The sequence below is a fragment of the Archocentrus centrarchus genome, chromosome 22, assembly GCF_007364275.1.
Source record: "Archocentrus centrarchus isolate MPI-CPG fArcCen1 chromosome 22, fArcCen1, whole genome shotgun sequence".
Classification (NCBI taxonomy): Eukaryota; Metazoa; Chordata; class Actinopteri; order Cichliformes; family Cichlidae; genus Archocentrus; species Archocentrus centrarchus.
This window is the reverse complement of record NC_044367.1, coordinates 10,710,215-10,724,143: the sequence shown is the minus strand read 5'-3', so window position 1 is coordinate 10,724,143 and position 13,929 is coordinate 10,710,215. Positions and strand designations below refer to the sequence as shown.

Below are 13,929 nucleotides of genomic sequence, written 5' to 3'. Positions count from 1 at the left end.
ATATATATATATGTGTAGGCAAAGTTTCTCAAAAAAATTCAAATTCACTTCATGGAAAATTTCCGTGCTGCCTACAAATTCCCATGAACTGGTGAACCCAAACTTTCACATCCATTTTTTCCCCACATATGTGTTTATTTATTAAAATTACAAAGACAAACAATTCAAATTCTTAAATGTCCACTGCAGAAAAAAGCATAAGCACAGCAAAAATAAAATAAATAAAAAAAAAACAGCAAATCGGTGGATCCACATTGCCCTTTAGTATGTTCATTGTTTTATTGTTTGTTCTACTGGAGGATTTAACATCATTTATCTGATTCTGCATTTTTATCATGATTGTGTTTTTCTGAATACAAACCAAGCTGGCTATAAGCTGTAATCTCTAACTTCTTTAGAAAGAATTTCCTCACACACCTGTAAAGTAATTTGAATGTTAACTGCGCTGCTGTAGACTCAGCATATGAAGCAAGGACTGCTAATAGTTCATGGTTAAAAATGAGATCAAGAGTGCAGGGAGTTTATCTTGGTTCCATTTCACATATCCAGTGTAACTTCTGCACGTTGCATCTTCCATCATAGCGGGTCTTCCAGGGAATAAAGGAGGAATAAACTGCAACCCCACAATTTTCTCCTTGATAGTCATTGTTTGGTTCTCCATCCATCCAGTACCTAAGAAAAATCCAAATGAATATCTATCATATAAATATTATCTACCGATTTCATCATGGCATCATGTATCATCAACTACAACTTACAATCATCTATAATAATTAGTATAAAAATAAGAAGAGATCATTGCTGCTGTTCTCACCTTTGTTCCACCTCTGTCACATTGTTAATCCACACCCACGTCCCCTCAATCTCTATGTCGGTGATTCCAATCCAGAATCCGTTATGCCAATGAACAGAACTGCTTTTCATATTTTCGATGCTGTTACTCACAAATTTCTATATGAGCACAAAAAACATAAAAGAAAATTTTCAGATGTCATAATTATAAGGGCCAACATACAAAATAACCATTTTCAGTTCATAGCTCTGTCAGTCATTAGGCTACTTTTGGCCTACGCTTAAAAATCTCAGCAGCTTTGTTTTATTTTTTTATCCATCCATCCATTTATTACACTTATCCTTTTGATCAATGATCCCCTGTGTGCTTGTGGACATTTGCCCATCTGTAAAATCTGTCAGAATTTGTTTTCCCATCACCTGTTCCTTATGTTTATTGACATTAAGCAGTTGCTTGCTTGAATGCATGCTTGAATTATTTGAATTTTTTGTTTTAATGTTTCTCTTTTATTTATTTATTTATTGACTGCTTGTAGTTTGATTGTTGGATATCTTCTCTTCTATTTAATGGTGATCCAGCAAGAACAGCTGTTTCTTTGATAACATCTAAATAAAAAATAAAATGCATAACAAAAGATACTCCATAATATGCATATATATATAATGAGCATTTTAGCAGAGTTTAAATCCACACTGTTCACTCTCTGTGGCCTCCAGTGCGTTTGTAGACTGTGTTTGTGTCCTAGCTTGTTTTCAACCCACCTGCTCTTCCTGGTCATCAATCACAACCAGGTCAGATCCACGACTAACACAGTCTGCTCTGCTGTCATGCCAGTTCTTTTTGACAGTAGAGGACTCGGCGTAAGAAAAGAAATAGCAGGAAGAGTTGAAAAGAATCCATCCAGGGAGGCAGCTATCACAAGACCCCTCTGAGAGAAACAAAGCATTTCTGTCCTCTTGGATTCTTTATTCTAGGTTCAAAGGTTAAAAGAAAGCTTGTAAACTAAAATACAGCCATCTCACCTAAAGCTGATATGTTGGACTGCAAGTTTGCCTTCTCCATTCGCAGAGCTTCCACCTGTTTCTGATAACCATCACTGATGTTCTTCAGCTTCTCAATTTTCACCTTTATTTCTTCATGGTTTTTGATCGCTCTCTCTAACACCTTCTTGGCCTCCTCTTCAGCTTCGATCACGTCGCTGTGATTGCTTCGGAGAAAGTCTAACTCAGTGAACACCTGAGTTACAGCTGGGTGGGAAATGTGCAAGGAGCCCTCTTTGACTTTGGTGCCTAAGAAATGTACCAAAAACTCAACGAATGAAATCAAAGTCACATTTCAGCATACTGGAAAACAATTCTTACACTGGTTTGTTAACCTCAGAACAATGTATGATATTTGATACATGATTTTTTGAGAGTTTTGGAGACTTTTACGTCATTTAATTTTTTTCACCATGAAAAACCTAAATAAATTGCACAATAGGTTTTTAAAGAATAAATTGCACATAAAATGCCAGATGTAGCAAATATGATACAAATTAAAACTCATTTAATATTTTTTTTAATTTGTCAGAAGGTTCAATAAACACAAAAAAATCTGTAAATTATTTCATGGTTCACGCTATAAGGGGGAAGAACAATGTAAATTTACTATCATAATTTTTGTTTTTATTTATTTTTGAGGAACCAATGTAGAAGTGAAATTTCACAGAAAAGAAAGGGAAATGAAACTTCCTGCAAACTTTCATGCTCACACTTATTTCCAATAACAACAGCCGTTATCAGCAGCACAGCGTTCAGCAGACCCAAGAACAGTATAATCAGTCGGTGCTTTGGAAAAGTTGATCCACCTGCAATAAATGAACATAAAAATGTTGTAATTTCTCTGTTTTCTTTCAGCTCCACCTGCTCTGTGGGCATACCAGAACAATAAAAGTGAGCTGAAACTGCTGATAGCTGAAATGAGTTTGTGGTCAAGCCACAGAAAAACTACATGTTTGCTACTGACGTACAGCAGCCCGAGAAATGTGTATGATGTGGCTTACACAAATGCAGCTTCTTACAGGAAACCACAGAAACACCCTGATTTAGCAAACAAAGCAACCTTCAGCTGCTCTCTTTTTCACAAGGGGTCACCACTGCAGATTGCTCTGCATATTTCATTTAAAAGATGCCCTTCTTGGCACAACCCCAAAGGGATCTGTGTCTCCTCCTGGGATAAAACTCAGGATCTTTTATTTGTTAGTCTAATGTGTAAACCATTACACTATGGAGATTTAAATTTCATTTGAACTAATGTTCTTTCAGCAACACTGAAATAGAAACAACACTAACTTGAGTAAAACTACCTGGGAAAAAAATAAAGGTCATACCTTGTTTAAATATTTCATAGGAAGGCTCGTCTTTGTCAGTTGTTTTTCTCTGTGGATTCTCCATGACTGCAGTGTTGGTTGTACTGCCCCCTGATCTGTGTGACTTCTCGTTTATACCCCGAAGATGCTGACTTTGAAAACTTAATGTTTGCTGTGGGTGTGTTAGTCCTGCAATGAAACATCAGACGCTTCAGCCAGTGCCCATTATTTGTCACACACACACTGTACAGATGTGGTTGACATTCAAATATTAACATACTGTGCAATAAAACTGTGACTGATGCTGTGCACGTAAATCTATGTTACACCTGCTGGATCACTAAATTTCTCCATTCTGTTCAAATTGTACTGTTACAATTTGATATTAGTACACTCAGAAATGGGTTGATATGTAAATACACAACGCATTAAAAAATTTCAGATTTCTGTGACTTCTGCAAATGTGATCTTCTGTTTTATTCGATTTCTTGCTGACTTTTAGGGATTGTTGGTCTGATCATTTTTTTTTTTAAAGCCTTACTTAGCATTAAATCAGTTTAATGTGGAACGTGATCATCTTTTCCATTATCCCAAGAAATAGCCAAATTGCTGCTGTTACTTAACATTTACCTGTATATAAACATAATGAAATTTGCCAAATTTACTAGCTGATCTTTAACTGAAACTCTGAACATAATCTGCTCCAAGAGTTTTAGTTTTTATTCGCTCAGCTGCAGACTCGGTGCTGTTTAAGGGATTCAGAGTAAAGATTAAACATAAAAACTGTCATGTCCTGGGCCGGTGGCCCAGTGTTATGTTTTCTTGGTGTTTGTTATTTTCTCGGTTTCTATGTTGTCGTCTTGTTCCACATGTTTTCCTGGTGTCTAGTCTGCGTCTGCGTCTTTGTCTCCCCCTTCTGGCTTCCTGTTTTACTTTGATGGTCGTCTGTTCCTTGTCTTCAGTTTTGCTTTCCCCCCGTTAGGGTAATCATAATCACCTGTGTGCCCACCTGTTTCCTCTTCCCTCATCAGCCCCTCTGTGTATTTAAGTCTTGTGTTTCCCATGCTCCTGGTCGCGTCGTTGATGTTGTGTGCCCGTGTGTTCCTGTGCTCCCTGTGGTTCCCCTTCGTCTCCCTTCTGAACGGTTTTTGTATTGTTTTTCCCTACTTTAATAAATGCCTTTAAGTTATGCCCATCTCCGGAGTCCTGCATGTTTGTCCTTCCTCGTCCGTTTCCTCCCCGGCCATGACAGAACGACGCGACCATACTAAAGACCTGGCTAGCTCCGGCTACTTCAACGGCACTCGTCTGGCGCTGGGGGGCCCAGCATTTCAGAACAGTGCCCGTCAGCGTCCTTCATCTGCGGCTCCGCTCACTGGCTTCCCCCTTCCACTGCAGTCGCGGCGGCCACGGAGGAGGGGGAGTTCCCGGCAGCATCGGTGGGGGGCCCCCCCAGACCCGAGCGGTATAACGCCGCGGATATTGTCACAGCGTCATGCGCAAACTACCGTCTCTGTGAGTAAGACTGACTCCAGTATCACAACCGTTTGGGATAAGGGGCTTTCTCACACCACCAGCTGCCAGCCAGATCTCTCTTGGCTACCCGCCGATGTAGAGATAATCGATTCTCCCCTGATGGTGGACATTTTGGAGGCAGAAACTCATGCATCTCGGCCCAACAGAACAAAACAACCCACTAACAAGGACAGACGTTCACAGGACCCCCGCTGCTTTTCCCCTCCCTGAGGTGGCAAAGCAGACCATCATTCGGTGGGTGGACTCGTTGGTCTTTGAGCTGCTGTCTGACCCATGCGAGATTGAGCAAAAAGCTATCACAGCCAAACTGCAAGGGCTAGTGTGTGACCATCCTTGGCTGCTGGACTCTCTGCATGGGCTCGTGAAAGACTTTGTCATCACCACCCTTCATCCACAGCCAGCGCCACAGACCTCAGCTGTAGCTCCAGCCTTCTCGTCTCCCCAGTCAGCTGTAGCGCCAGCTCCTCCTCAGTCGCAGTGTTCCCAGACACCTGTAGCTCCAGCTCCTCCTCAGTCGCAGTCTCAGACCCCTCAGTTAGCTCCAGCTCCCTCTGCTCACCCTGCTCCCGCTCCCTTGGCTCCAGCTCCCCCTGCACCCGTACCTGTTCCGCGGGTGGGGGCAGCCACGGACGGGCTGACCTCTGCACCCGTACCTGTTCCGCGGGTGGGGGCAGCCACGGACGGGCTGACCTCTGCACCCGTACCTGTTCCGCGGGTGGGGGCAGCCACGGACGGGCTGACCTCTGCACCCGTACCTGTTCCGCGGGTGGGGGCAGCCACGGACGGGCTGACCTCTGCACCCGTTCCTGTTCCGCGGGTGGGGGCAACCAGGTCCAAGCCTTCGCATCGGTTTTCAGCGTTAGCGGCAGCAGCAGGGTCTCCCTCAGCCTCAGCTCTCCCTAGCTCTCAGGCTGCCTCCACGCAGTCAGCGCTCCCTAGCTCTCAGTCTGTCTCCACGCAGTCAGCTCTCCCTAGCTCTCAGTCTGTCTCCACGCAGTCAGCTCTCCCTAGCTCTCAGTCAGTTTCCACGCAGTCAGCTCTCTCTAGCTCTCAGTCAGTTTCCACGCAGTCAGCTCTCTCTAGCTCTCAGTCAGTCTCCACGCAGTCAGTCTCCACGCAGCCAGCTCTCTCTAGCTCTCAGTCAGTCTCCACGCAGCCAGCAGCTCTCCCTCGCCCTCAGTCAGCTCTAGCTCCAGGCGCTCTCCCTCGCCCTCAGTCAGCTCTAGCTCCAGTCGCTCTCCCTCGCCCTCAGTCAGCTCTAGCTCCAGTCGCTCTCCCTCGCCCTCAGTCAGCTCTAGCTCCAGTCGCTCTCCCTCGCCCTCAGTCAGCTCTAGCTCCAGTCGCTCTCCCTCGCCCTCAGTCAGCTCTAGCTCCAGTCGCTCTCCCTCGCCCTCAGTCAGCTCTAGCTCCAGTCGCTCTCCCTCGCCCTCAGTCAGCTCTAGCTCCAGTCGCTCTTCCTTGGTCCCCAGTGTCAGCAGTTTCAGTGCCCTCTCAGTCAGTTCCCTCAGCTCCTGCCCTCTCTAGCTCGCAGCCTACTCCCACGCAGTCTGCCCTCTCTAGCTCGCAGTCTGCTCTTTCTGTCTCCCGGCCTGCTTCCACGCAGCCAGTCGTCTCCCGGCCTGCTTCCACGCAGCCAGTCGTCTCCCGGCCTGCTTCCACGCAGCCAGTCGTCTCCCGGCCTGCTTCCACGCAGCCAGTCGTCTCCCGGCCTGCTTCCACGCAGCCAGTCGTCTCCCGGCCTGCTTCCACGCAGCCAGTCGTCTCCCGGCCTGCTTCCACGCAGCCAGTCGTCTCCCGGCCTGCTTCCACGCAGCCAGTCGTCTCCCGGCCTGCTTCCACGCAGCCAGTCGTCTCCCGGCCTGCTTCCACGCAGCCAGTCGTCTCCCGGCCTGCTTCCACGCAGCCAGTCGTCTCCCGGCCTGCTTCCACGCAGCCAGTCGTCTCCCGGCCTGCTTCCACGCAGCCAGTCGTCTCCCGGCCTGCTTCCACGCAGCCAGTCGTCTCCCGGCCTGCTTCCACGCAGCCAGTCGTCTCCCGGCCTGCTTCCACGCAGCCAGTCGTCTCCCGGCCTGCTTCCACGCAGCCAGTCGTCTCCCGGCCTGCTTCCACGCAGCCAGTCGTCTCCCGGCCTGCTTCCACGCAGCCAGTCGTCTCCGCCTGCTTCCACGCACTCAGCTTCCCCAGGGTCAGCTCCCACGCACTCAGCTTCCCCAGGGTCAGCTCCCACGCACTCAGCTTCCCCAGGGTCAGCTCCCACGCACTCAGCTTCCCCAGGGTCAGCTCCCACGCACTCAGCTTCTTTGTCTCAGCCCCGGTCTCTCCCGTCGACTGCTGTTGAGTCTCTGGTCTCTGAGTCAGAGTCCCAGTTAACTCCCATGTCGCCATCATCCTCACCATCAGACTCACCCGCACTATGCCTTGCAAAGCAGCCCCAGCCTGCGCATCCAGTGTTCGAGCATCCGGAGAGTCCTGCTCAGTCCGAGCCTCCAGGGGGTCCCGCTCAGTCCGAGCCGCCAGGGGGTCCCGCTCAGTCCGAGCCGCCGGAGTCTTCGGAGTGTTCCGCTCAGTCCGAGCCGATGGGGGTCTCCGCTCAGTCCGGGCCAGGGGGTCCCGCTCAGTCCGAGCGCCCCGCGCCAGAGGGCCCCGCTCAGTCCGAGCCGGTGGGGGTCTCCGCTCAGTCCGAGCGCTCCGCGCCAGAGGGTCCCGCTCAGTCCGAGCCGATGGGGGTCTCCGCTCAGTCCGAGCCGATGGGGGTCTCCGCTCAGTCCGAGCGCTCCGCGCCAGAGGGTCCCGCTCAGTCCGAGCGCTCCGCGCCAGAGGGTCCCGCTCAGTCCGAGCGCTCCGCGCACGAGGGTCCCGCTCAGTCCGAGCCGATGGGGGTCTCCGCTCAGTCCGAGCGCTCCGCGCCAGGGGGTCCCGCTCAGTCCGAGCGCTCCGCGCCAGAGGGTCCCGCTCAGTCCGAGCCGATGGGGGTCTCCGCTCACTCCGCGCCAGGGGGTCCCGCTCAGTCCGAGCGCCCCGCGCCAGAGGGCCCCGCTCAGTCCGAGCCGGTGGGGGTCTCTGCTCAGTCCGAGCGCTCCACGTCGCCCGAGGGTTCCCCACCAGAGCCCGGGGTCGCCCGTCTCCACCGCCGCATGCCCCGCGGTCGGCCTCCAGTGTCTGCTCCCCGTCGCTGCCGCCGCATGCCCCGCGGTCAGCCTCCAGTGACCCCTCCTCGTCGCTGCCGCCGCTGGGAGCGCGGTCGGCCTCCAGTGACTCCTCCTCGTCGTCGCCGCCGCCGCTGGGAGCGCGGTCGGCCTCCAGTGACTCCTCCTCGCCGCCGCTGGGAGCGCGGTCGGCCTCCAGTCCTGTCTCGTCGTCGCCGCCGCTGGGAGCGCGGTCGACCTCCTTGAACTGTGTGTATTTTTGTTTTGGTTTTCACATGGACTCCCCTGAACTGTCTGTTTTCCGCCTTGGATGTCCCAGCAGACCTCCTGAACTGTTTTGCCTCTTCGCCTGGGTTTTGTTTCGACTGTTTTCCCCCTGCCGATTGCTGTTTTTGGTTTGTTTTTGCTCTTGGTCGGGGCGTTTCCTTGCACTGTTTCCGGCCTTGTGCCGTCGCCTTTTGTTCTGGTTCCTGTGTTTTTGTTTTTGTTTTTCTGACCCTTGTTAACCCCCAAGATTGTTTCGGTTTTTTTTTTTTTTTGGTTGCCTTCTGTCTTTTTTGGGGTGTCTGTTCCGGCTCTTGCCGTTGATTTTTGGTTCTGCTCTGTGGTTCTGTTTTGGGTTCCTGTGTTTTGTGTTGTTTGGTCCCTCCGTCCTGGTCCCCCACCTCCCGCCCTGGTCTGGGTTTGGTTTTTCTTTTGTTTGTGGCCGTCGGGGGCCGGCCTTTGAGGGGGGGGTACTGTCATGTCCTGGGCCGGTGGCCCAGTGTTATGTTTTCTTGGTGTTTGTTATTTTCTCGGTTTCTATGTTGTCGTCTTGTTCCACATGTTTTCCTGGTGTCTAGTCTGCGTCTGCGTCGTTGTCTCCCCCTTCTGGCTTCCTGTTTTACTTTGATGGGCGTCTGTTCCTTGTCTTCAGTTTTGCTTTCCCCCCGTTAGGGTAATCATAATCACCTGTGTGCCCACCTGTTTCCTCTTCCCTCATCAGCCCCTCTGTGTATTTAAGTCTTGTGTTTCCCATGCTCCTGGTCACGTCGTTGATGTTGTGTGCCCGTGTGTTCCTGTGCTCCCTGTGGTTCCCCTTCGTCTCCCTTCTGAATGGTTTTTGTATTGTTTTTCCCTACTTTAATAAATGCCTTTAAGTTATGCCCATCTCCGGAGTCCTGCATGTTTGTCCTTCCTCGTCCGTTTCCTCCCCGGCCATGACAAAAACAGAACTCCAACATTTTATTTTTGCCATATAAATTGGAACAACTTTAGTGAGTTCCTCTGTGTTTGTGGACATTTGCCCATTTAGGCCAAATCTGTTATCAATGGGTCAAAATTTGTGCAATACCTTATCTTATGCATGTTATGCATATTCTTTATTTAGATGTTGTAATCAAAGAAACAGCTGTTCTTCCTGGATCACAATTAAATACAACACATCCAACAATCAAACTACAAGCAGTTAACAAATAAATTAAAAAGAAATATAAAACAAACAAACAAAAAAAAAAAAATAATTCAAGCACAAACAGCAAACAGCATGCTACCATCTGCGCATTGTCGATAAACATAAGGAACAGGTGATGGGAAAATGTTACCTTGCAGGAATGACCCACTGATGACAGAGTTTACCTAAAACACACAACCACACAGGAGATCATTAAAGTCACCCTCACATACATCTCTGCCACTTCTGACTGCCACCAGTTCCTCTCTTGGCACCCTATCATATACTTTCTCCAGATCTCGAGACCCTCTGACCTTCTCTACACTTCTTCAGCAACACTCTCAAAGCAAACATCACATCTGTAGTGCTCTAATTAAATGAAGATTTACTACACAAATGTCCACTTTTGTCTTGTCTTTGGGTTTAAACTATGTTTTCCTAGTTCTGTACATGTAAACAAACTTAAAAAAATAAACTTTGTTTTATATATTTATAACATATGTAATATAAGCATATTATATGTATCATTTTACCATTTTACCACATAATGCCAGTTACTAGTGGCTTTCATTTATGTATTTGTGTATTGATGTTTTTGATGTATTTATGTATTTTGGGTGTTATGGCTAGCTGTGTGGCAGGCAGGATAGGACCCTCGAATGCAGATTCATTGAGTGGAACTGAACTTAAAGGTGGTTTATTAGGGGATTGGCAAGAATCAATAAACACAGCTATACCGGAGCTCGACGGGTACCAGAACTAAATACAAAACAATGGAGCAGGGTGACACACAGCAAGGAAACACTGACGGTGACCAGGCAAAGAACAGACACAGACTGAGGGCTTAAATACAGACACAGGATAACGAGAGGATCGGGAACAGGAGGAGACGTGGCTGGGAATAATTAAACAGGACAAGACCAGGAAGTAAACTAAATACAAGGCAGACTGTCAAAGTTAAACAGGAAACAAGTAGGCATGGGACTGAGATGCACACTTGCCACAAGAGTGGGAATAAAACTAAATACAAAACACATGAGGTAAGGTACATGACACAGAGGAAGAAAACAGACACTAGAACACAGAGACGCAGGGGAGACAAGAACAAAGGGAACCGGTAATGCAATATAAATAACAGAATTCAGAAAACAGTAACAAAGAATCCTAACAATAAGTAAATATAGAAACACAGTGAAAACAGAAACTTAAAGAACAAACAAGAAAGCACTGGACATGCGGCCCAGGGCCATGACAAACTGTGGGGCAAAAAAAAAAAAAAAAATCATTCTAAATTCCACAAAAGCAAAGCTTGACAGGAATAATGGACATTTTCTATTGTTTTACAATTATGTTTTATCAATTATGTAGCACTGATGACTTGGACACGCTCCTTGATTTCTCATAGGTCAGATTAGTCACATCCTGTGTATCAGGAGTTTAAATGTTGCATCCGGAGATTAACAACAACTATTTTACTTCCCTTTACTCAGAAGTCAAATTTCTCCCCAAAATTCAAGAATTCTGCAGAAGTGGGCTGTATTGACACAGTGCCAGATTGTTGCTCACAAGCACTTTCACATGACTCATATTAATTGAAGAGTGAGAATGGAGAATGGAGGTCACTGTAAGTCAATCTGACTGTGTGCTGTGAGCAGAATCTCCTGAAATTTTGCAAATCAGCAACTCGTTTCTTAGAACCCAGACACTGAACGTTGTCAGCTGTTTAAACCAAAAAATGTCATGGTCCTGGATCTGTTACCCAGCATGTTGAGTTTTTGGACTTTGTGGTTTTCTTTATTTAATTATTCTTCATGACTTGTGGGTTATTTAAAGTTATATTTGCTTTGTGTATTTCTAGTGTTGGTTTTGTTCCTGGTTCTCGGTGGATTTAGAGTTTAGTTTCCCTCTGTGTTCCCTTCCTCTTTTGTCTGGTCACATGTGTTTCACTCTTTTATGTGTACTGTGTTATTGTATTTCCTCAGTGTGCCTGCATCGCTTTCTGTGTTAAGTCTGCGTTTCTGTTTCCATGTCTACTTCCTGTTTTACGTTGGCAGTTTTTATTATTGTATATTTATTTATTTTTATTTTTTTTTTTAAAGCTTAAGCAACACAGGATATTTCTTGGGAAAATGGAAAGTGTTACACATCTTTTAGAGCAGTAAGCACATTCGCATCCCCTCTGTCAAGAAAATAAATGTTAAGTCCAGCTATATCAAAAATTATTTCCAAATGTTCTCACTTCTCTTTTTTTTCATATATTGCTGATTTAACTGAAATTGAATGTTTTGTCGAAACAGGGTGGTGCCTACCACCTTACTGCTCAAATCTACCAGCATATGGCAGTTTCAACCGAACAGTGAGAATGGAGGTGAGGAGAGAACCTGTAAGTAATTTCAGCGGTGGATTTGAGACACACATGTGTGAAGAACACGTGTACGATGAAGAGCCTCCTCCTTACCTTCAGTCTAACAGGCACCAAGGTACAGTATTTTTCTCATCATAAACATTTAGAGCATATACTCAGCTGGTAAGTACATTGCATTACATTACACCTTCATAAAAAGTGCCACATATTATTGTCTGGAAAGTTCCGTGCAGTTCCAGCCATTGGGCTATCAATGCATTTCTTCTCTGTTTAGCGTCCATGTTCACTGTGAGATCTGGGAGACGTAACAGAATGGCTGCAGTGAGCCTGGTGCTTCTTGCTGTGGTTCTGCTGATACTTGATGTTGGTCTGGGAGTTCATTGTAAGTCAGTTTGAGTATGTGCAGTGCACAGAATCATTTTCACTGTCTAATAATGAGTTTACTTTTTACAGTTTACAAACCACTGTGCCAGAGCCCAGATAGCAAACTCAGCTGTCCAAAGTCAAAACACAAATTAATTAATGTAAATGTAAATCTGAATACCTGTGGGGGGGGAAAAAGAGCCATATTTTGCAGGTTTTGAACAATGTAACTGATTATCAGAATGGTTCCTGTTTGATTTACTGTCTGTGTTTATTCTTTCACTCTACTCCTGCTAAAATAATCTGAAGAAATGTTGGAAATGTAATAAAATTTCAAGATAAAACAGTCAGATGATCTTTCTCTTTAGAGACTGCATTGTATCTGTGCTCATCATACTCAGTCAAACTGTCTGAAAGATATTCTTGTTCCTGATTATGGGAAGTCATTTACATTAATAATTTCATTGGTGTTTTTGTTTCTTCTTATTTGAAAGCTTGAGGCTCAGATCAGTAGATAATATTAAGATATAAACATATAACATGGACCAAAATATGCACATTTTGTTAAGCCCTAATCTGCGAGTGAATAATGTTACTTAAAAATGATTAAAAGAAAAAAAAGGAAGTAGAATTAAGCCTTTGTTACAGTAACACTGTCTTTAACGTTTGCAGACAGCGAACTCACAGATACTCACCTCACGCTCGATGATACCAAACGCATCAGCAAACAGTTGGCCGGCCTACAGGACACTTACAAGGCTGCAGTAGAAACCATGAAGGATGCCAGGAAGCAGCTGGACAGTGAGACGAGCCGTCAGACACAAACAAACTGGGCGCTTGAACATCAGACAAAAAGAAGCAATGACTACAAAAGTCAGATTGAAACAATCACAAAGGAAATTGAAACCATGAGGTCACACTTACGAGTGATTAGTGAGACCCGTTTTACCATTTCTGTATATCATAAAATTGTAAAAGCATAATGGTTTGTTTTATAGTTTTCTATAATGGTGTTATTATCTTTGGCAACAGGCGATGGCTGCAAACACTGTCCTGCAGGATGGATCTTCATGAACTCTGTATGTTACTACTTCTCCTTGAAATCAGATCAAATGAAAACTTGGAAAGAATCCAGAGAATTCTGTCAGCTGCAAGGAGGAGATCTTATAATCATAAACAGCAAAGACGAAGAGGTTAGTTCATATTTCTGTGCAGCTCTGTTCACACCGATTCGTAAATATTCATTTATTCATTTATTTATTGTTAGAACTCAACAGTAAATTACTTGATGAATCATCACGATGCCCGGCGTCAGACTCGTGACCTGTTCGATGAGGACCTCTACGATTTCTATGGAGAAATGCACAACATCTATTGGCAGTTACATAACAGGCACTTTTATGAAGAAGAAGAAGAAGAAGAGATTGAGCCAGTCCCAGTGGGCTTCTGGATTGGACTGAGAGGTTTCCAAGAGGAAGGAACTTGGAAATGGTGGGATGGAACATTTCTTACTGAAGGGTAAGAGTTTAATATGTTACACAATGTGAAACTAAATCAGCAGTCAGTTGTACTTGTAGGAAACGCTCATTTACTAACATTACCTTCTCCCCAAGAATAAAGAATGTGAATAACATTAAAAGATGATAAATGTGGACTGAATGAAAGCAAATACACTCTCTGTAGAATAACCTGTCATTTGCTTCAGATACTGGAGCGATGGAGAACCGAATGATACCAACAATGAAAACTGTGCAGCAGTGTATCCCAGAGAAAACTTCTTCAAGACCTGGAATGATGTTAGATGTGATGCCCAAATGAAATGGATTTGTGAAAAAGCGCCAGTATCCATGAGCTAAAATTTCTGCAGTGAGGCATGCAAACTTACGTACAGTTTGTACATGTTACTGTTTCACAGATCTCTGTAAGCGTTTAATAAATTACTAA

At 45.8% G+C, this 13,929-nt stretch overlaps 2 protein-coding genes across 2 annotated transcripts in view; one reads left to right on the top strand and one right to left on the bottom strand.

Moving 5' to 3' along the window:
- LOC115772477 (C-type lectin domain family 4 member M-like) overlaps positions 1-13,929 on the top strand; it is a 19,762-nt gene extending 5,833 nt beyond the window's left edge. Inside the window, exons 2-7 of the mRNA XM_030718757.1 lie at positions 11,555-11,737; positions 11,897-12,004; positions 12,658-12,918; positions 13,018-13,178; positions 13,253-13,503; positions 13,691-13,929. Coding sequence (XP_030574617.1) covers positions 11,555-11,737; positions 11,897-12,004; positions 12,658-12,918; positions 13,018-13,178; positions 13,253-13,503; positions 13,691-13,841 — 1,115 coding nt within the window. The 3' untranslated portion in view covers positions 13,842-13,929. The remainder of the gene's footprint in view (positions 1-11,554; positions 11,738-11,896; positions 12,005-12,657; positions 12,919-13,017; positions 13,179-13,252; positions 13,504-13,690) is intronic.
- On the bottom strand, positions 3-3,237 carry LOC115772480 (CD209 antigen-like protein C). Its single transcript, XM_030718759.1, has 6 exons — positions 3,165-3,237; positions 2,547-2,642; positions 1,816-2,082; positions 1,555-1,721; positions 815-951; positions 3-672 (listed from the first exon to the last, which is right to left on the bottom strand). The coding sequence occupies exons 1-6, from the start codon at positions 3,226-3,228 to the stop codon at positions 522-524; spliced, it is 882 nt and encodes a 293-aa protein (XP_030574619.1). The 5' UTR covers positions 3,229-3,237; the 3' UTR covers positions 3-521.